This window comes from Chenopodium album, chromosome 17 (assembly GCF_948465745.1).
Source record: "Chenopodium album chromosome 17, dcCheAlbu1.1, whole genome shotgun sequence".
Lineage (NCBI taxonomy): Eukaryota > Viridiplantae > Streptophyta > Magnoliopsida > Caryophyllales > Amaranthaceae > Chenopodium > Chenopodium album.
Window position 1 is genome coordinate 25,182,466 of NC_137850.1, and position 17,935 is coordinate 25,200,400.

A 17,935-nucleotide genomic window follows, 5' to 3' on the forward strand; every position below is an offset into this window, starting at 1 on the left:
CCTATTGGTCCCGATGATAAGATTGTGAATACATTTACAAGATTCTTAGGGACCTTAGCTCGTAATTCTTCTCTAGCGCTGTTGAACAAGATTAGTTGGCATTCTGTTCCAGACAAGGAACAAATTTGGAGTTACGTGAAGGTATGCACCTTTTTTTTAATGGTGTGATTTGATTAGTTTATGTGCTATTATATGTGAAGTGGCTGACGTAATTTATTGCTCCCTAATTTGTTGTTTAATATTTTACTTAATACAGAAGAAATACATAATTTCGGAAAAAGGTAAAGATTGTGTTTTGTCATCCGTGGGAAGGCTGTGGCGTAGATATAAAAGTAGTGTAAAGGCAACACACTTTACTCCGTACGAAAATGATGGTGATAGGTTGGCAAATCCACCTAATATAATTCCAGAAGCACATTTCAAAGAGTTGCTAGAATTTTGGAATCTGGAACCAGTCCAGGCAAAGTTATGTTGTTTGTTTCCATTTATACTACAATTGCTTATTTCCCTCTCAAATTGAAATGTGTTAAACTATGAACCGTGTGTTATGCATGCATGCAAGAAGACAGCAAAAAGAAAAGGGAAATAAGTATAGATCAAAAAGATAGGCACACCATGGGTCCTATGACTTTAGCGAGGAAACAGCATAAATTGGTATAATTTTATACCATTCTTCCTTCTATATCTTTCTCACTATGATCATGTAAACAATATTCATTCAATTCTTATTTGGATGTGTTTTTTTTATTCTAGCAACAACTAGATGTTGAAAAAAAGCCACCATCCTTAGCACTCATGTACAAAGAAAGTCGTAAAAGGAAAGCAGACAAGAAATACAAAACATCTTATGAGCCCACCCAAAGTAACATTGTAAGTCCTGTTGTCTGCATATTTTTTTGAATATGATTATTTGTCTCAAATTAGTTGTTTGATTGTTATATTTCCATTATAGGACAAGATGGAGGAGGTACAAATTCAAAGTGAAATTGATGGAGATGTTGCATACTATGAAGTAATGAATAAACCAAATAAATTTAGCCATAGAAAAAAGCAACCGGGGATATGTTCACTAAGGGGAAAGAGCAACAATCCAATAATTCCCGATGAGTTCTTAAAGCCCTATAAAGACCAAATTATGAAAGAAACTGTAGCAGAATTAATGAAGACACTCAAGCAAATTGATCCTGAAGTGTTGGATACTTTGACTCGATCACTTGAAAATGTGTCATCCAATCCAGGACTTACAGATCATATTCCCATTGTACGCTCTAATGAGCAACAATGGAATGAGGTAAGTTAATGTATAATCTTTTAAATAGCACAAACTCTTATTATTGAATTATTTCATCTTTGTTCTAGTTTTTTGATACATGATGCTTTCACACATAGGATCAAATGGATGAAGATGAAGAATTGGGATAGCAATTGATGATCAACAAGAACTTTCTTTTACTGCTTTTTTGTTGTTGCTACCGCTATTTTGCTGCTAATTTGAGCTGTTTTGCTGTTGTTTCGAGCTATTTTGCTGCTGTTTTGCTGCTACTGTTGTCTCTGTTGCTGTTTTGCTGCTGTTTTTAACTGTTTTGCTGCTGTTTTGAGCTGTTTGCTGCTGTTTCGAGCTATTTTGTTGCTGTTTTGCTGCTACTGCTGTCTCTGTTGCTGTTTTGCTGCTATTTTCAGCTGTTTTGCTGGTACTGTTGTCTCTGTTGCTGAATCTTGCTCATTCGATTTGCTGCCACTGCTCTGCTACTGTGGTTGCTGCCAACTCATGTCTACTATTGCTGGTTGCTGCCAATTGGTGTCTGCTATTGCTGGAAGCTTCCACTACTGTCTGCTACTGCTAGTTGCTGCTAAAGACTGCTGATGACATTTTCCATTCTGCTAGCTAGCTGTGTAGCTACTGCTATACGCTGTAATTATTAATGTTTTTTTATTGTTATCGTTGTCTTTTTTGAAATTTGGAAGTTTTTTGTTTTTCCTTACTTTTTCCAAGCTAGAGATCGAACTTAATATTCTTTGTGTTTGGATTATTATATTGTTTGGCCAAACATTTAAATTGGTGTTTATGGATTTTTTTGTGAGAATTATGAAGGTATTTCAATCCAAATTGTTTTCTATCATGTGTTAATTACTTATTCATATAGTTGTTGTACATATAATTTATGTTTTCTTATATTTTTTTAAAAAATATAGTAAATATTAATAATAATAATAATAATAATAATAATAATAATAATAAATGTTACCTATTAATCTATAAAGTGTTACAATACTTTGTAAAAAGTGATACATAATGTCGAATAAAGTGCTACTATATGTCAAAACATGATTAAAAATGTTACCTAATAATCAACAAAGTGTTACCTTAGTTCGAAAAAGTGATACATAATGTCGGATAAAGTGATACTATATGATTGAAAAATGTTACTAAAGATAAGTAAGTGTTACATAAAAAATAAATAGTAACACTTTAGAAATGATACTAATAATGTTAAAAGTGATACATAAAAGGGTTTATAATAACACTTATAAAAGTGTTACCTAATGTTACCCAAAGTGTTACATAAGACCTTAGGTAACATGGGCGGATGTATTACCCAATAAAGTGTTATCTATTGTCTATAATAACACTTTTACCACTTCGTGTAACACTTTTAGGGTGTTACTTAAGGTTAATTATGTACTAGTGATGTATAAGTGCCGCATTGCCCCTGGCTTCTGGAAGAAAGTCCAGGGCCGTCTTCATAGCCTCCCAATTGGCCGACTTGTCATATAGCATTACCCGAAGGGTAGGTTCGTACATGTCAATTGGGAGTATAGCTTCAACGCCGTAGACTAGAAAGAATGGGGTCTCTCCTATTGAACTCTTGGTTGTTGTTCGAATGGACCATAACACATTTACCAACTCATCTGCCTAAAGGCCGCCTGCTTTCTCAAGCTTGCGCTTGATACTGTTGGAGATCAGCTTGTTATAAGCCTATACTTGGCCGTTAGCTAGCGGGCATCCGACCAAGGCAAAACATTGAGTGATGCCCTGGCCACTTAGCCAATTTTTGAGTTGCCGTGTTTCAAATTGGGGTCCATTGTCGAACACCATTGACTGTGGCACACCATAGCGAGTGATGATGTTTTTCCAGATAAAGGCGGACATATCCATCGACTTATTCCTCGGACGGCCTCAACTTCAACCCATTTGGTGAAGTAGTCTACTACTACTAACATATACTGCCTCCGCTCTAACGCAGGAGTATACGGCCCCAAGATTTCAATGCCCCATTTTGCAAAAGGGAGCGGACTACTTATGGCCGACAAACTATTTGCAGGTCGGTGGATAAGGGTGGCAAACCTCTGGAACTTGTCACATTTTTTAACCATTTTCATGGCGTCCGAATTCATGCTTGGCCAGTAGTACCCCAGATGGGTAGCCTTTTCCGCTAAGGCCTCCGCCTATGTGCGATCCACATTTCCCTTGGTGAAGGTCGTCCAATACATCATGCCCCTTTTCTGGGGTGATGCACTTCAAGTATGGCTTAACAAACACATTTTTGAATAATTCCCCATTCTTCATTTCGATCCAGGCCCTCTCCTCTTCATCAGCCAGCTCTCCTCGGGATCGTCCGGGAATGTCCCATCCCTCAGATAGGAGACCACCCCGTCCATCCAAGTAGAACTTCTGTCTATGATCTGCACTGGCTCGGCAACGATACTTCTCTTTTCTTTTACTTCCCAAAACAATGATCTAGGAGCATCATATGATGCCGAGGATGCTAACTTGGAGAGTGCATCCACTTGATGATTTTCTGAACGAGGAACTTGTTGTAGGGTGAAATGTTCTAGATCATCAGCCTCATCTTTCACCATCTGAAGATATTCCATCTGGCCGACTCCCTGGCCTCATAGTCACCATTAACCTGGCTGACTATTAGTTAGGAGTCTGAGCTAGCATCAATTTTTGTTTCCCCGGCTGCCTTACACATTCTAAGGCCGGCCAAGAGGGCTTTATACTTAGCCTCATTGTTAGAGGCTTGAAACTGAAATCTCATCGCATATTCAAACTTATCTCCCTCAGGAGACTAACAAATGATACCAGCACCACATCCGGTTGTTGTAGCACTTCCATCCACAAAAACCTTCCAAATTTGATCCCTTGCCAGCTGTAAGTCCGACCGTGTCATTTTAGCTAGAAAATCAGCAAAGGCCTTCCCCTTGATTGTTTTCCTAGGCTCGAACGTTATATTAAAACCTCTCAACTCTAAGGCCCATTTAAGCATTCGGCCACTGGCCTTCAATGTTGTGAATGAATTTTTCAGTTGTTGGTTCGTGAAGACCACTATTGAGTGAGCAAGGAAGTATGTCCTTAGCTTTTTCGAAGCCATGAACAATGCCAGCCCGAATTTTTCAATGGGTGGGTACCTCAGCTCGGCATTGTGTAGGACATGGATGATGAAATACACGGGGATCTAATGACCTTCCCTCTCAACAAGAAGGACGACACTTAAAGAGTGATCTGAAATAGCAAGATACATGTATAACTTCTCATCTTTGAGCAGACTGACGAGCTGAGGAAGTGTATGTAGATGATTCTTCAATTGTATAAAGGCTTCCTCGGCCTCTTCAGTCCACTCAAACAAAAATTTTTTCTTGATTGTTTTAAAAAAAATATCGGCATTTATCCCCTGACCTTGACAAAAATCGACCGAGTGCAGCTACGCAGCCGGTCAGTCTTTGCACTTCTTTGATTGTCCTTGGCGACTTCATATCCAAGACCGCTTGGATTGTTTTAGGGTTGGCCTCAATGCCGCGTTGATCAATCAGAAATCCGAGAAACTTGCCGGACTCAACACCAAAGACACACTTCTTTGGATTTAACATCATCTTATGCCGCCTAAGTTCGGTGAATGTTTCTCAAAGATCGTTCAGATGGTCGGCCAACTGCTTTGATTTGACAATCATGTCATCAATGTACGCCTCCATCTTCCGGCCGATCAGATCTCTGAAAACAGTGTTAACAAGTCTCTGAAATGTGGGAGGGGCATTCTTAAGGCGGAATGGCATGACTTTATAGCAGTATAAACCTTGCTCGGTCACAAATGCGGTTTTCTCTTGATCTTCTTCCCACAAGGGGATCTGGTGGAATCCGGATTATGAGTCCATAAAGCTCATTAGGGCGTGTCCGGCCGTTGAATAGACCAATCGGTCGATTTTAGGAAAGGAAAAGCTATCCTTAGGACACGCCTTATTAAGGTCAGTGTAGTCCACGCACATTCTCTATGTTCCATTCGGTTTCTTTACCAAAACTACATTTGCTACCCAATCAGGGTAGTAACATTGCCGAATGAAACCGGCGTCCAGCAGCTTTTTGACCTATTCTGCGGCCGCCTGATTCCTTTCTTCTCCATGATTTCTCTTTTTCTGTCGGACATGCTTTATCATTGGATTTACCGCCAACTTGTGGACGGCCATACTTCAATCTATGCCCCGCATCTCATGCACTTCAAATGCAAAAACAACCTTGAATTCTCTTAGAAGCTTTATCTGGTCGTCTTCAAGCAAGCCCACGGCCATAGTACCTACCTTGACCGTTCGATCAGGTTGGTCCGGATCAAGCACTATGTTTTCATGATCGCTAGCCGGATGTAGCCTTAACTCTTCTGGTCGGCCGACGACCAATAACTGTTATGCCTGCTCTTTCTTGATGCTCTTCTGGCTGAATTGCTGTGTTTGGAGTAACCCTTCACCTGAATTTGGCTCAGACGATCGTGGTCGTCCCTTAGTAGTTGGCTTCATGGCCAGCTGATTACATTCCTTAGCCATTTTTTGATTACCATAAATGTTACCAATTTTTCCGTCCGTCCTCTCAAACTTCATCAGCATTAAGTGAGGTACGATTACTGCCTTGGCTACTGTTAGAGTCGGACGGCCGATAATGACATTGTAGCCTATAAGCACTTTGACCACCAGGAAGCAGACGACCATGCCCCTTCCTTCTCTCTTCTTCCCAAATCGGACGGGTAAATCAATCCGTCTGACCGGGTGAGTGATACTCCCACCAAATCCAACAACCGGATAGGAGATATCTTAGAGGGCATCTTCTGGAAACTTCAAATTTTTCAGGCATCCTAGGCTGATTATGTCGAACGAGCTGCCAGTATCAACTAGCACCCGGCCGACCTTCAGGTTAGCTACTTTCATGATGAACACCGTAGGGTCATTGTGAGGGGCTCTTATCTCGCCTCGGTCTACTTCGTAGACGTCACTTCCGGGAATGGCTCGTCCTTCACCCCCTCTGCGTGCATCACATTCCCCAATTTCCTAGCATCCTGCTTGATTCCCTTCATGGTGGGCCGCCTGTGGAAAAGCCGCCTGATATGACGGCCATAAAACCAGAGTCGGTGCTATTTCCATTATCTTCATTGTCATTTTTCTTTTTCTTCTTAGATTTGTTGTCTGTCCGAGTGTACGTGAATTTTGACTTCAAGACGTACAATTCAACATGCCCTTCTCAGCCAGTTTATCCAGCAACCTTTTTAGATTCATACATTCATTCGTGTCATGTCCCACGTCCTTGTGGTAATGACAGTATCTGTTTTTGTTGCGGTACTGGGCCAAGCCTCTCAGTGGTTGGGGCTTCTCAAACTCAAATTTATCTTTGATTTCCATCAGGATTGAGTAACAATCCTTCTTGAACTCATACTGAGGTTCGTATGTCTTGGCCTTTTGTGACTTTGTCTGCTGGCAGTCGGCCACCAAGACTTCCTTTCGCTTATTTCCTTCTTTTTTCTTCCCGGTTGAGTCTTGTTGAGAAGGTTGCTTCTTCTCAGCCCCCTTGGTCGGTTGTTCTGCTTTTGTAAGCGAACAAAAATTAGATGCTTTGATATAGGCTTTGGCCTCCCGCAGTACGCCTGCGTACGTCCGAACCTTTTTTCTAACTAAATCAAACTTGAAACCATTATGCCTTAATCCCCGGAGAAATTCAGAGTAGGCCATTTCATCAGGCAGATTATGAATTTGGTCTTTTTCTTGGTTGAATCTTTGCACATTGTAGACACCTGATGATGTCTCCCCAAAACCAAACCTAGTGATGAATATCGTTTGCGCCATTTCATTATCGAATGAAGTGAAAGTGTGAAAAGTCTTGTGATGCGGATGTTTTAATAAAAATAACTCTCTTCTATCTGCTTTCGAAAATATTCTTTATTTATGAAAAATGTCCAGTCCAATTTAGTTTGGTCCAATAATAAGGGTCCAATAATAGTGTAGTGGGATTGGGCTCGAAAAGAGCTTTACAACGATATATTATAAGCCCAATTCCGATGAGTAATGAGGAAGTTATGGCTAAAATACTAAATTAGGCCTGAAATGGTTTTATGGCCCAATGATCTAGTGGAGGGCCCATTAATTAATATTCCTAAATTTATTATGATTGATTTTAATCTTCTAGAATAATCTAGAAGGTTATTTTGAGTTCTAATGGGATTAGGAATGATAATTATATCTTTTATGAAAATAAAGAATTCTATTTGGATTAAAACAAGTGTTTTAAAGAGATTAAATCTGATTTTCAAAGATAAGTACGGACGTTATTAATCGAATTTAATTAGATTAAGGAGTCCGTACGGTTTTTAGAAAATGCTTGAATTAGCGCAAAACGACAAGGCTAGCGCACAACGACAAGCCTGTCGCACAGCGACAGGGCTGTCGCGTCACGCTGGACCCTGTCGTTCTGCGACAAGGGCAATTTTATTCCTAATAGGATTTGATCTTTTTATTATCGTTTCCGAGCTATTTTTCTTATAAATAGGGTCATATTTCCCCGTTTTTATTCATTGACAATCATCATCTACTTCTATTCTCTCTCTCTTAAGCTAATAACTTTTCTTTCTCCCTTTTTCTAAGCCTAGCCTTTTACAAACACAATACCTCCTTCACGAGTCATAGACACACCTAGCCAAGTTCAAAGTTGCCTTCACCTTAGACGTGAAAGGTTGATAATTTGTAAGGGTTTGGTCCCAAACACCTATTTCAATTATTTAAATTAATTGTTTGATTTAATATTTTCCTTGAAGTTACTAACGTGTGTATTGTTTTGATAGAAAAAGATACGAGGCAACAAAGTAAGTTGTTTTATTGCTTCATTTCTATAGAAAGCATGTTTATATTTTATTAATTCCTAGTGTCATGTTAGGATGCTTTTATTGCTTTTTAGTATCATGTTTAGGTTGTTTCCTATTTCTTCTATCATGTTAGTATCATGTTAGGGATAAAGCTTTGATCTTTATTATTTAGTGACATTCTATAATTTGTTATTAATCTTGTTAGTATCATGCCTAGGATCTTGCTATTATTATTATGCTTTGATGAGATTGGGATTATTATTATGATGATGATGATTTGTTGAATCAATAATATTATGTTGCTTGATATATTATTGTTATTACTTGATCACGCTCTCTTGCAGGTTTAAAGGGAATTTGTACTTGTAATCACGCTTAATAAGATAATTAATAATCTTGTTTAGGCTAATGTGATTTTAATTTAAGTGATCGCCAATAATAGTTTTGTTTGTGCATTAATATTCAACCAACATAGATTAAACAGGTTTAGGATTAACATATTGATTGTACGTTAATTAGAAAGCGCACATGAATATGAAAAGAATAAAGTAGAGGCCTATTTTTAGAGCAGGTTCAATCTCTTTTAGGTTGGATTTGTACCTTCATCCCCGAATATTCAGTCATGGTTCCAGACCACTATGGAGTTAGCGATCTCATGGATCGTGAAAGGATGTAACCTTCACCCTTTGAACGGTTTACAAGTTCCTAAAACTTGTTGGCGACTCTTTTGCTCTAGCTTCCTTCTCTTTGGACGCCGCCATGCTTAAGTGTATGATCATAGTGGGGCTCAAGTGTGGGATGCTTGAAGTATTCCCTACAGTTTTTTGGCGACTCCGCTGGGGAGGATTTTTATTTTAATTCCTAAAATTTATTTTGCCAATAATTTAGAATGAGTGGATGAGACTCGAAACGTTCTAAGTATTCAAGTGTGTAATTTTGATTGACATTATTGACATGAGCATAAAAAGGTCCGCATTGGATAGACCATCCGTAATGCGTCAAAAACTAGGATTTTTTCACGTAGGAAATTCGAGAAATATCTTTCACAACTAGAATCGAAATAACGCTACGAAAAACTGGAAAATTCTAAGAGCAGAAAGCTGTTAAGGCATGTAGGAACTGGCGCTGAAAAAACAGTGCGCGTTGTAGTGCAACAGCAATGTCGCGTGGCGACAGCGTCATCGGCTCGCGACAGGCTCTGTTGTCTCGCGCTACGTTCTTCCAATACCGAGCCAGAAATCTACCTTCTTGCTTCGACCAGTCCTGGTACTGTTTGCTCGATTCTACTTCCTGATTGAGTTTTTCTCACTTTTCTGAACCCATATGTGTTCTACATATGGCCATAACCCTCTGAGAATTCACGCTCCATCTACCCAATCGAACGCTCATGGTAACGAAGGATACATCTGAGTTTGTGAATTCACCAAACCGTGGAAGCAAGTTTAACTTGCGGGGTCCCATCCACACGCGCCACCCCTTCCAAAGGTAAGGCTTCCGTGCGGTGCATCCGGACTCATAACCATGGACCCTCTTTGACTAACCCTTATCCTTGAACTTTAGAGAATAAGAGTCATGGTTAGGTTGCAAACTCATTGCATCATATTGTGCTTACTTGACTACTTATGCAGCTCTTGTTTGTGCATATTTATACTAACCGTTTGTTCGACTTGTGTTTGAGTTTAAATAAACTAATTAATGACTAAAGGACTTTGCTTAATTAATTAACCGATTAATATGAGTTTTTAAAGTCTAAATAAATTGATCGAACCTGACTTAGTACGTCTATAGGATTTTCCCTCTAAGCTAGAATATTGGAAACAGACCCAGACTGACGTTTCAGCAATGACGCCGAAGTTTGGGCTGTGGCGCGACACGCTAGTGTCCGGCGCGACGCGACAGCAATGTCGTGCTACGACAGGGCTGGCGCATCGCGACAGTTCCATCGTTTGTGCGATGGTCCAGTTTTCTGCCTGAGTCTTCACGCCGAGTCTATTTAATCACTTTATTAATGGCATAAACCGTATTTAGTCCTTAATTGAGTTTAAGCACATAGTCCCATGGTCTTACACAAAAGTCAAATCATGCCACTTTCACTCACTTTTAAAGCACACACTTTGTATATATATTACACCATGACCATGTCTTAGGTTCACGCATGAGTCGCTCTTTCCGTCATTTGAGTTGGGGGTCCACTCTATTCCTAATTTTTCCATATCTCTCCATCTACATCACCTTTCCATACATATCTCACACTTTCCTTCTTAAACACTTTCTACATTCACATTCCTTCATCTTACATGCTCCCTCCATACATCATTCACCTCACTACACTCTTTTCCCATCCATACGTGTTGAATAGAGTTTGAGTCAAATAATTAACAAAAAGTATCTACAGTACTTAGTCAAGAAGAGAAGGAGGATTAATCAAGGACAACACCTTCGTTCAAGTTCTACTTTTCGATAAGTTCATCAAACACAGAAAAAATTTCATACTAATGGCAACCGAACAATAAGTTGATGAGCTTAGGTAAAACCTCGCTAGTCTGACCGAGATGATGAAGACCCTTGCTCTTCAAATCAATGACCCTGCAAAACAACAATAAATGGAGCGAATGGAGGAAAGCTTGAGCAAAATCTCCAATGAGCAAAAGTTTCAGGGGATTAGCTCACAAGGGGTCTCGGTGGACAAGGAACTTCTTCCGCAGAAGTTCAATGCCAATGACATCCCTAAATTCAAGCCAACAGATAACCCTTACTTCCATTTGAGAGCTTTCAAAACTATAATGAATATTAAGGGAATCGATAGGAAAGCTTTCCACTTGTTGTTTTCACTATCTTTAGAAACCATCTGTCAACAATGGTTCTTTTCCCTTGAAAAAAAGGAGACCTCTTCTTGGGATACCATAATAAACGCTTTCATAGATAGATACAAATGTAACATCCAAGTCGACACGGAGCATAGACAACTTGAGATGCTAAAGCAAAAAGAAAATAAAGGATTTACCTTTTTCTTCAACAAATGGAGGGAGACTTTTGCTAATATGGTAGAGGTTCCTACTGAAAAGGAGTCTATAAGGATGTTCATCAAGAACCTCCAAGAAAAGTATTCAAAGCAGTTAAAATATCAACACAACTTGAATACTTTCAAGGCGGTCTATGACATAGGCATTGACATTGAAGATGACCTTGCAAAGCAAAAAGCTACTAACAATAGTAACAACAGTGGCTGGAAAGGAAAGAAGAATGACAATCCTCCTTATTCCGAAAACACCTACTCTAGTAACAATGTTAGTACCTTTGACCTTAACAACGTCTTAGCCATTGATAATCAAGGATCTAAAAATAAACCTAAAGGGGAATTCACACCCATTGGAATGAACTATGATGTTACTTTCGATCGTCTCCACGATCGAGGATTAATCAAACCTATTGGCCCTACTGAAGATCCAACTCTGGAAAAACGATCTTCGAGATAGAATCCCAACTCTTATTGCAAGTACAATCAAGGAAATGGTCATACCACAGACGAATGTTACAGATTTCAAAATCTCATTCAAGATCTCATAGAAGCAAACAAGATCCCATTACCTCTAGCTAGCAAGAAGACCGGGTGATGATAAAGTAAAAGACACAAGGCAGGTTTCAACGACAAGATTTCGCGACCTCAGTTTTTCTATCTTTTCCTCATTTCCCCAATAAAGTCTAACATAAGCACCTTTTATTTTCCTTAGATTTATTTTGTAGGTTTTCTCTTTTTTCCTCTTAGTAAAATGAGCATTTCTTTCCTTGCATATGATCATTGCATTGCAAAAAAAAAAAAAAAAAAAAAAAAAAAAAAAAAAAGAAATTCATGTCGGGCTAAGCACAAGGTATACTAGTGATTCGAGGCACCCTTGTAGCCATATCGTATCACCTTCATCTTTTCAAAAAAACCACTTTAAGCCTCGTTTAACAATAGACCTTTCTTTTTTCAACCCACATCTACCTAACCTTGGGATGGGAAAGTGTGCAACTTATGCCAATTCTAAATACAAAAGCTTGAGTGATTTTACCTAGATCTCAAAATTCAAAATAGCAAAAAATAATAAAAGTGTGCTAAAGAGCAAGTGTTCCAATGTCATTGATATGAACATGTCTTTGATATGAACACGTCTCAGATTGCATCTCCTATTGAGTGCTTGGTACCGTGCTTGAGAAACATGAATGCTTAGTGAGTGATAGACCACATGATCTGGATTGCCCACACTTATCAAAATAAAAAATGATAAAGCAAAAAAGAGAGAGCAAAAATAAACAAAAGAAAGAGAGGTAAAAAGTGAGGAAATCTCAAGCATAAAAATATAAAGATTCAAAAGCAATGTTGCACACCTTGGGGGCTTATTTAGGGTCTTGAGCCTTTATCCCCTTCTTCTTCAACCTTTAGCCTAACCACGTTACAACACTTAAAAGACCTCTTTGAGGTATACACACACTTGTGCGAGGTTCGGCTAGAGCTACGTTCGACCTGATCCTAACAGATACGTAGGCAACCTCACATTAGGGTGTGGTCGTAATAAAAATGCATTCACTCACATTCACATTCACGCATGATCATATTAAGGGATCTCCAATATTCATCCCTATCCATTTAGAGCTAGACTTGGGGGATTGATCCTTACATCATTAGCCTACCCAGCCTAAGAGTCACCATTATTTGACTCTTTCAATATATTTCAACACCATTAGCCTTTGCGACCTAACTTTAGCGTCACTTTCACACACATCACAGATACATGACCAAATAGACCTTCCCATAGGAACCCTTTATCATGAGATCTTAACATAACGTTGAAGCATGCCTTGTCATATCAAAATCACTCATAAACATCATTGCATCACAAAGTATGAAGTACTTAGCTTCTGTGCCTAAGTTACCTAAATACTTTCATCATCGAGTCAACAATTGAGACAACCTAGGATGTTATAATCCTTGCACCATGAGATATAACATCAACACATACATTTGACTAAACTCATTCAACATGCACTCTCAAACACTCACTTCGATTCTTTTTTGGGTTTTTCTTTTTCGGGAGAAAGTCGGTACCCTCCACAAAAATAATGGAAATATTTTGCAAGCGCATCACAATACAACGCACGCACGATTCAAGCACATTGAGTCATGTCGTGTTCAAACACATTGAATCAACCAATCACAAGAGTCAAATACACCAAACCTTAGGTCAACCCTAAGATAAACACAAGCAAAAGTCCTACAGTCCAAATGTAGGTACACTAAGTCCTAGACAGACAGGTGATCTTTACAAAAGATTTGAAGCAAAAGGACGCAAACAACTTAGCAAATCAACTAGAGTCAGCTTGATTGCAATCATATTTGGTTGCAGATCGGCTTGACGATGGTCATATTGATTGATTGGGTTCCTTGGTATGCCATTTAGCCCCTATAAGCAAATTGACATGATTAGTAGTCGGCTTGATTAAAATCACGGTAAGTGATCGGCCTGACGACGATCATCTCACTTAGCTTAAGCGCCTAAACATTGTCTCATTACAAGCACCGAGGCATTGGTCCAAAAGCAAGCACATCTTCTTCAACTACAATTTTTCCAAGATTGGATTGTCACCTCTGGTAAAGTTTCCAAGCGTGGATTGTCGTACTCCTTCTCTGTTTGGCAAATTTTTCTAAGTTCGGATTCTCATATATTCATAGAAACCTTGGTAATTTTTCCGAGATTGGATTGTCATACACCCATTTCCTTATGGCAAAATTTCCCAAAGGATTATCGTAAGGTCCCTATTCACCTTAATATTGCGGCAAAAGTTCCTCAAGCGTGGATTGTCATTCTTTTCAGTAGTGGCAAATTTTCCCAAAGGGGATTGTCGATTGACTCTTTTTTGCAAATATTCCAAGATGCGGATTCTCAATTGTGGCAATATTTTCCCAAAGGATTGTCGCATAACATTGGCAAATTTCCAAGGTGGATTACTTTCAAGAGTTATATTCCAAGACGTGCATTGTAGATCGTAACAAGGTTCTTATGTCAGATTGTTACGAAGCATTGGCAACTTTTCCTAAAATTGGGTTTTGGCAAAATTATCGAGATACGGATTGTCGCTTCATCGTGGCAACATTTCCTAGGATAGATTGTTACACGGCATTGACAACTTTCCTTAAATCGGATTGTCGTACATCATTCAAAAGTTGTGTAGGAAACTATTCCTAAAGAAGAGAGGATTGTCATCCGGTCAACTGGCTGGTTTATTAATGAAGCATCCGGTCAACTGACCGGTTTTTATCATATTGATGTCTTGCCTTAAAAAAAAAATTTTAACACTTTTAATTTTATTTGGTATGCACAGATTTTAAGCTAATATTTTTAAACTTGCCTGTATACTATGCGATTGTTTGCGATATCGGATGTCTTTACCCCTGGCCGGATGTTCTCTTGGTTTCAAAAGGTGGGTTGATTGACTTAGAAATTATTGATACTTAAAGAGCATGATTGGTTTCTAAGTCAATCAATCAGTATGGTGATTGCCCCAAACCAAGCGGACAGTCGGCCATTTTGAGCAGACGGGTATAGGCTTAAAATATCCGGCTATAGGCCTTAAGGAATTGTTGAGTCTTTAGACTTAACTTATAATCGGTAAATGGAATCTGGCCGCCTACCTTGCCCTAGGGCAGTAATAGGCAGTACCGCATGAATATTAGAGCCTCTAAAATGAAATAGTAGTCGTTTCCCGCCTGTATCAAAACAATTGGGAAACTTAGACTTTTTAGGTTTCAAATTAGAGTGAGTCAAAATGCTGCGAATGTTATCTTGATCTAGATAGTCGGTAGGGCCATTTGTTTTTAGTTTATAGACCAATGTATTACCCAAATGGGAGATGCTCTCTTCGACGAATTCGCCCGAATGGACGTCGCCGGTTGTCATACTCATGTTGGAGCAGACGGTCATAATCATATCGGAGCAGACAATTGGTTGATCGCAAAACACATCCAGCCATTGGCCTCATTAAAAATGAAGGGTTAGCCGCTAAGTTTTTGCAACTTAGCTTATGAATGGTACGTGAGATCAGGCCGCCTGAACATTGTGCAGGCGGTTCCCTCGAAGGTAAATATTCAGGTCGTCTGCACATTGTGCAGGCAGTTCCCTTAAATGTAATTAAAATGTTGAGTTCAGGCCGTCTGCACATTGTGCAAGCGGTCCACACAAATGTAATTTAAAATGTTAAGTGAGCTCAGGCCGTCTGCACATTGTGCAGGCAGTTCCCTCAAATGTAAATTCTCAGGCCGTCTGCACATTGTGCAGGCAGTTCCTTCAAATTTAATTAAAGCAAATAAACATAATTAGAAAGAAGGCAGATTTCTCATTAATGAGTTTTAATTCAAAGGTTTACAAAATTTCAAAAGTAGAAGTTATCTACATTCCAAGTCCTGGGTAGCTGCCTGCCGTCTGGTGTTTCCAAACGGTAGGTGCCGCCTCTTAATTCTTCATAGATTCGGTAGGGGCCTTTCCAATTAGGGGTTAGCTTTCCTTGCTCATTCACCCTATCGACTGCCTCCATTTTCCATAACACAAAGTCTCCAACCTTTAGGGGCTACTTGTGCACTCTTTTGTTGTAAGCTCTAGTCATTCTCAGACGTTAGATCTCATGACGCAAGGCGGCGTTGCCTCTACGCTCTGGAAGTGAGTCCATTGCTAGCCGCATGGCCTCCCAATTTGCCTCTTTGTTATAAAGCATGATTCGAAGAGTCGGCTCGTAGTGTTCAATGGGCAAGGCGGCCTCTATGCCGTACACCATGAGAAATGGGGTCTCTCTCTAGTTGCCCCTTTTGTTGTTGTTCTCATGGCCCATAGGACGTGTGGTACTTCATCCGCCCATAAGCCACCAACTCTTTCAATTTTCTTTTTTATGCCGTCTGAGATTAACTTGTTAAAGGCTTCGACTTGGCCGTTTGCTTGTGGTCGGCCGACTGATGCAAAACAATGTGAGATCTCCTAACCAAGTCTTGTGATGAGGCATCTCAAACCAAGGACCATTGTCAAAAACCATAGACATAGGCACCCCAAACCGAGTGATGATGTTCTTCCGAAAGAAGGAGATGACGTCCTTTGTCTTGATGTTTTTTATCGCCTCTGCTTCCACCCATTTGGTGAAGTAATCCACGGAAATGAAGATATACCACCGTCCGCCTAATGCAGGAGTATACGGCCCCATGATGTACATACCCCATTTGGCGAATGATACTGGGCTATGTATGGCCGTCAGATCCGTGGCCGGACGGTGTATAAGTTTGCCGAATTTTTGGCATTTATCACATCTTTTCACCAATATCATGGCGTCCTTCTTAAGAGTGGGCCAGAAGTAACCCTGCCATTTGTCCTTTTCTGCTAGAGACCTACCGCCTTTATGTGAGGCGCAATAGCCCGCATGCAAATCTTCTAGAATCTCTTGCCCCTTTTCGGGGGTGATACATTTCAAGAGGGGTTGTAGGAACCCTCTCTTAAAAAGTTCTCCTTTGCAAATTTCAAAGTTGGCCGCATGCTTTTTTAGTGCGGCTGCTTCTGGATCTGAATCTGGCAGCGTGCCGTCTAGCAAATATGCCCGGATGTTATCCATCCAGGTAAAGATTCGATTAAGTACTCCAATGGGATCCTCTTCAATGTTTCCTTTTTCCACTACTTCCTAGAATATTGACCGAGGTGTATCGCATGAGGCGGATGATGCCAGCTTAGATAGAGCATCCGCCTGATTGTTTTCGGACCGAGACACTTGACTTAGATTGAATTCTTCAAGTTTCCCGACCTCAGCTTTAACCGCCGGCAAATATTTGATCATAGCCGGATGGGTGGCCTCATAGTCACCATGGTATTGGCTATCAACCAACAGAGAGTCAGAGCAAGCGTTAATTTTAGTTGCCCCTGTCGCCTTGCACATGCGGATGCCAGCTAGCAGGGCTTCGTATTCTGCCTCATTATTCAAGGCCTGGAACTTGAACCGTAGTGCATGCTCGTACTTATCTCCCTCAGGAGACTGATATATAACCTCTGCACCACAGCCGTTCATAATGGAACTCTCGTCCACATACACTTTCCAAACCTGATCAGTCTTATCCGGCGCAGCCGGCCTTATCATTTCGACAATAAAGTCGGTGAATGCCTGCCCCTTTATTGTCTTCCTTGGTTCGTAAGTGATTTCTAAACTTTTCATTTCAATAGCCCATTTGAGTATTCAGCCCGATGACTCTAGGGTTGTCATTGGCCGCTTGATCGGTTGGTCAGTATAGACTAAAATCGGATGTGCCAAGAAGTAGGGTTTCCACTTCTTCACAGCCATAAAAAGAGCGAGGCCAAATTTTTCAACCATGGGGTACCAAAGCTCTGCATTTCTAAGAACATGGCTAATGAAATACACCGGAAGCTGGGTGCCATCTCTTTCAACAAGGAGAACAGCACTGAGAGCATGATCTGAGACAGAAAATTACATGTAGAGTGTCTCTTTGGGCAGAGGGTTGACTAGCCTCGGCAAAGAGTTCAAATGTTGCTTTAACTTTTAGAAGGCTGCCTCAGCATCATCCCCCCATTCAAACATAACCTTCTTCTTGATTGCTTGGAAGAAGTAAAGGCACTTGTCGCCCGACCGGCTGAGGAATCTCCACAAGGCCGCTAGGCAACCTGTTAATTTCTGAACTTCTTTGACAGTGCGGGGTGACTTCATGTCAATGACCGCCTATATATTTTCAGGGTTGGCCTTTATCCCCCTCTGGTCAATCAAGAATCCGAGAAACTTCCCAAACTCAACACCAAAGACACACT

General features: G+C 40.2%; 1 protein-coding gene across 1 annotated transcript; it reads left to right on the forward strand.

Moving 5' to 3' along the window:
* Nucleotides 1-569: 569 nt before the first annotated feature.
* Nucleotides 570-1,864, forward strand: LOC145588761 (uncharacterized). The gene is made up of 5 exons (XM_081645366.1): nucleotides 570-654; nucleotides 754-870; nucleotides 953-1,291; nucleotides 1,518-1,570; nucleotides 1,681-1,864. The coding sequence occupies exons 1-5, from the start codon at nucleotides 616-618 to the stop codon at nucleotides 1,862-1,864; spliced, it is 732 nt and encodes a 243-aa protein (XP_081501492.1). The 5' UTR covers nucleotides 570-615.
* Nucleotides 1,865-17,935: the final 16,071 nt, after the last annotated feature.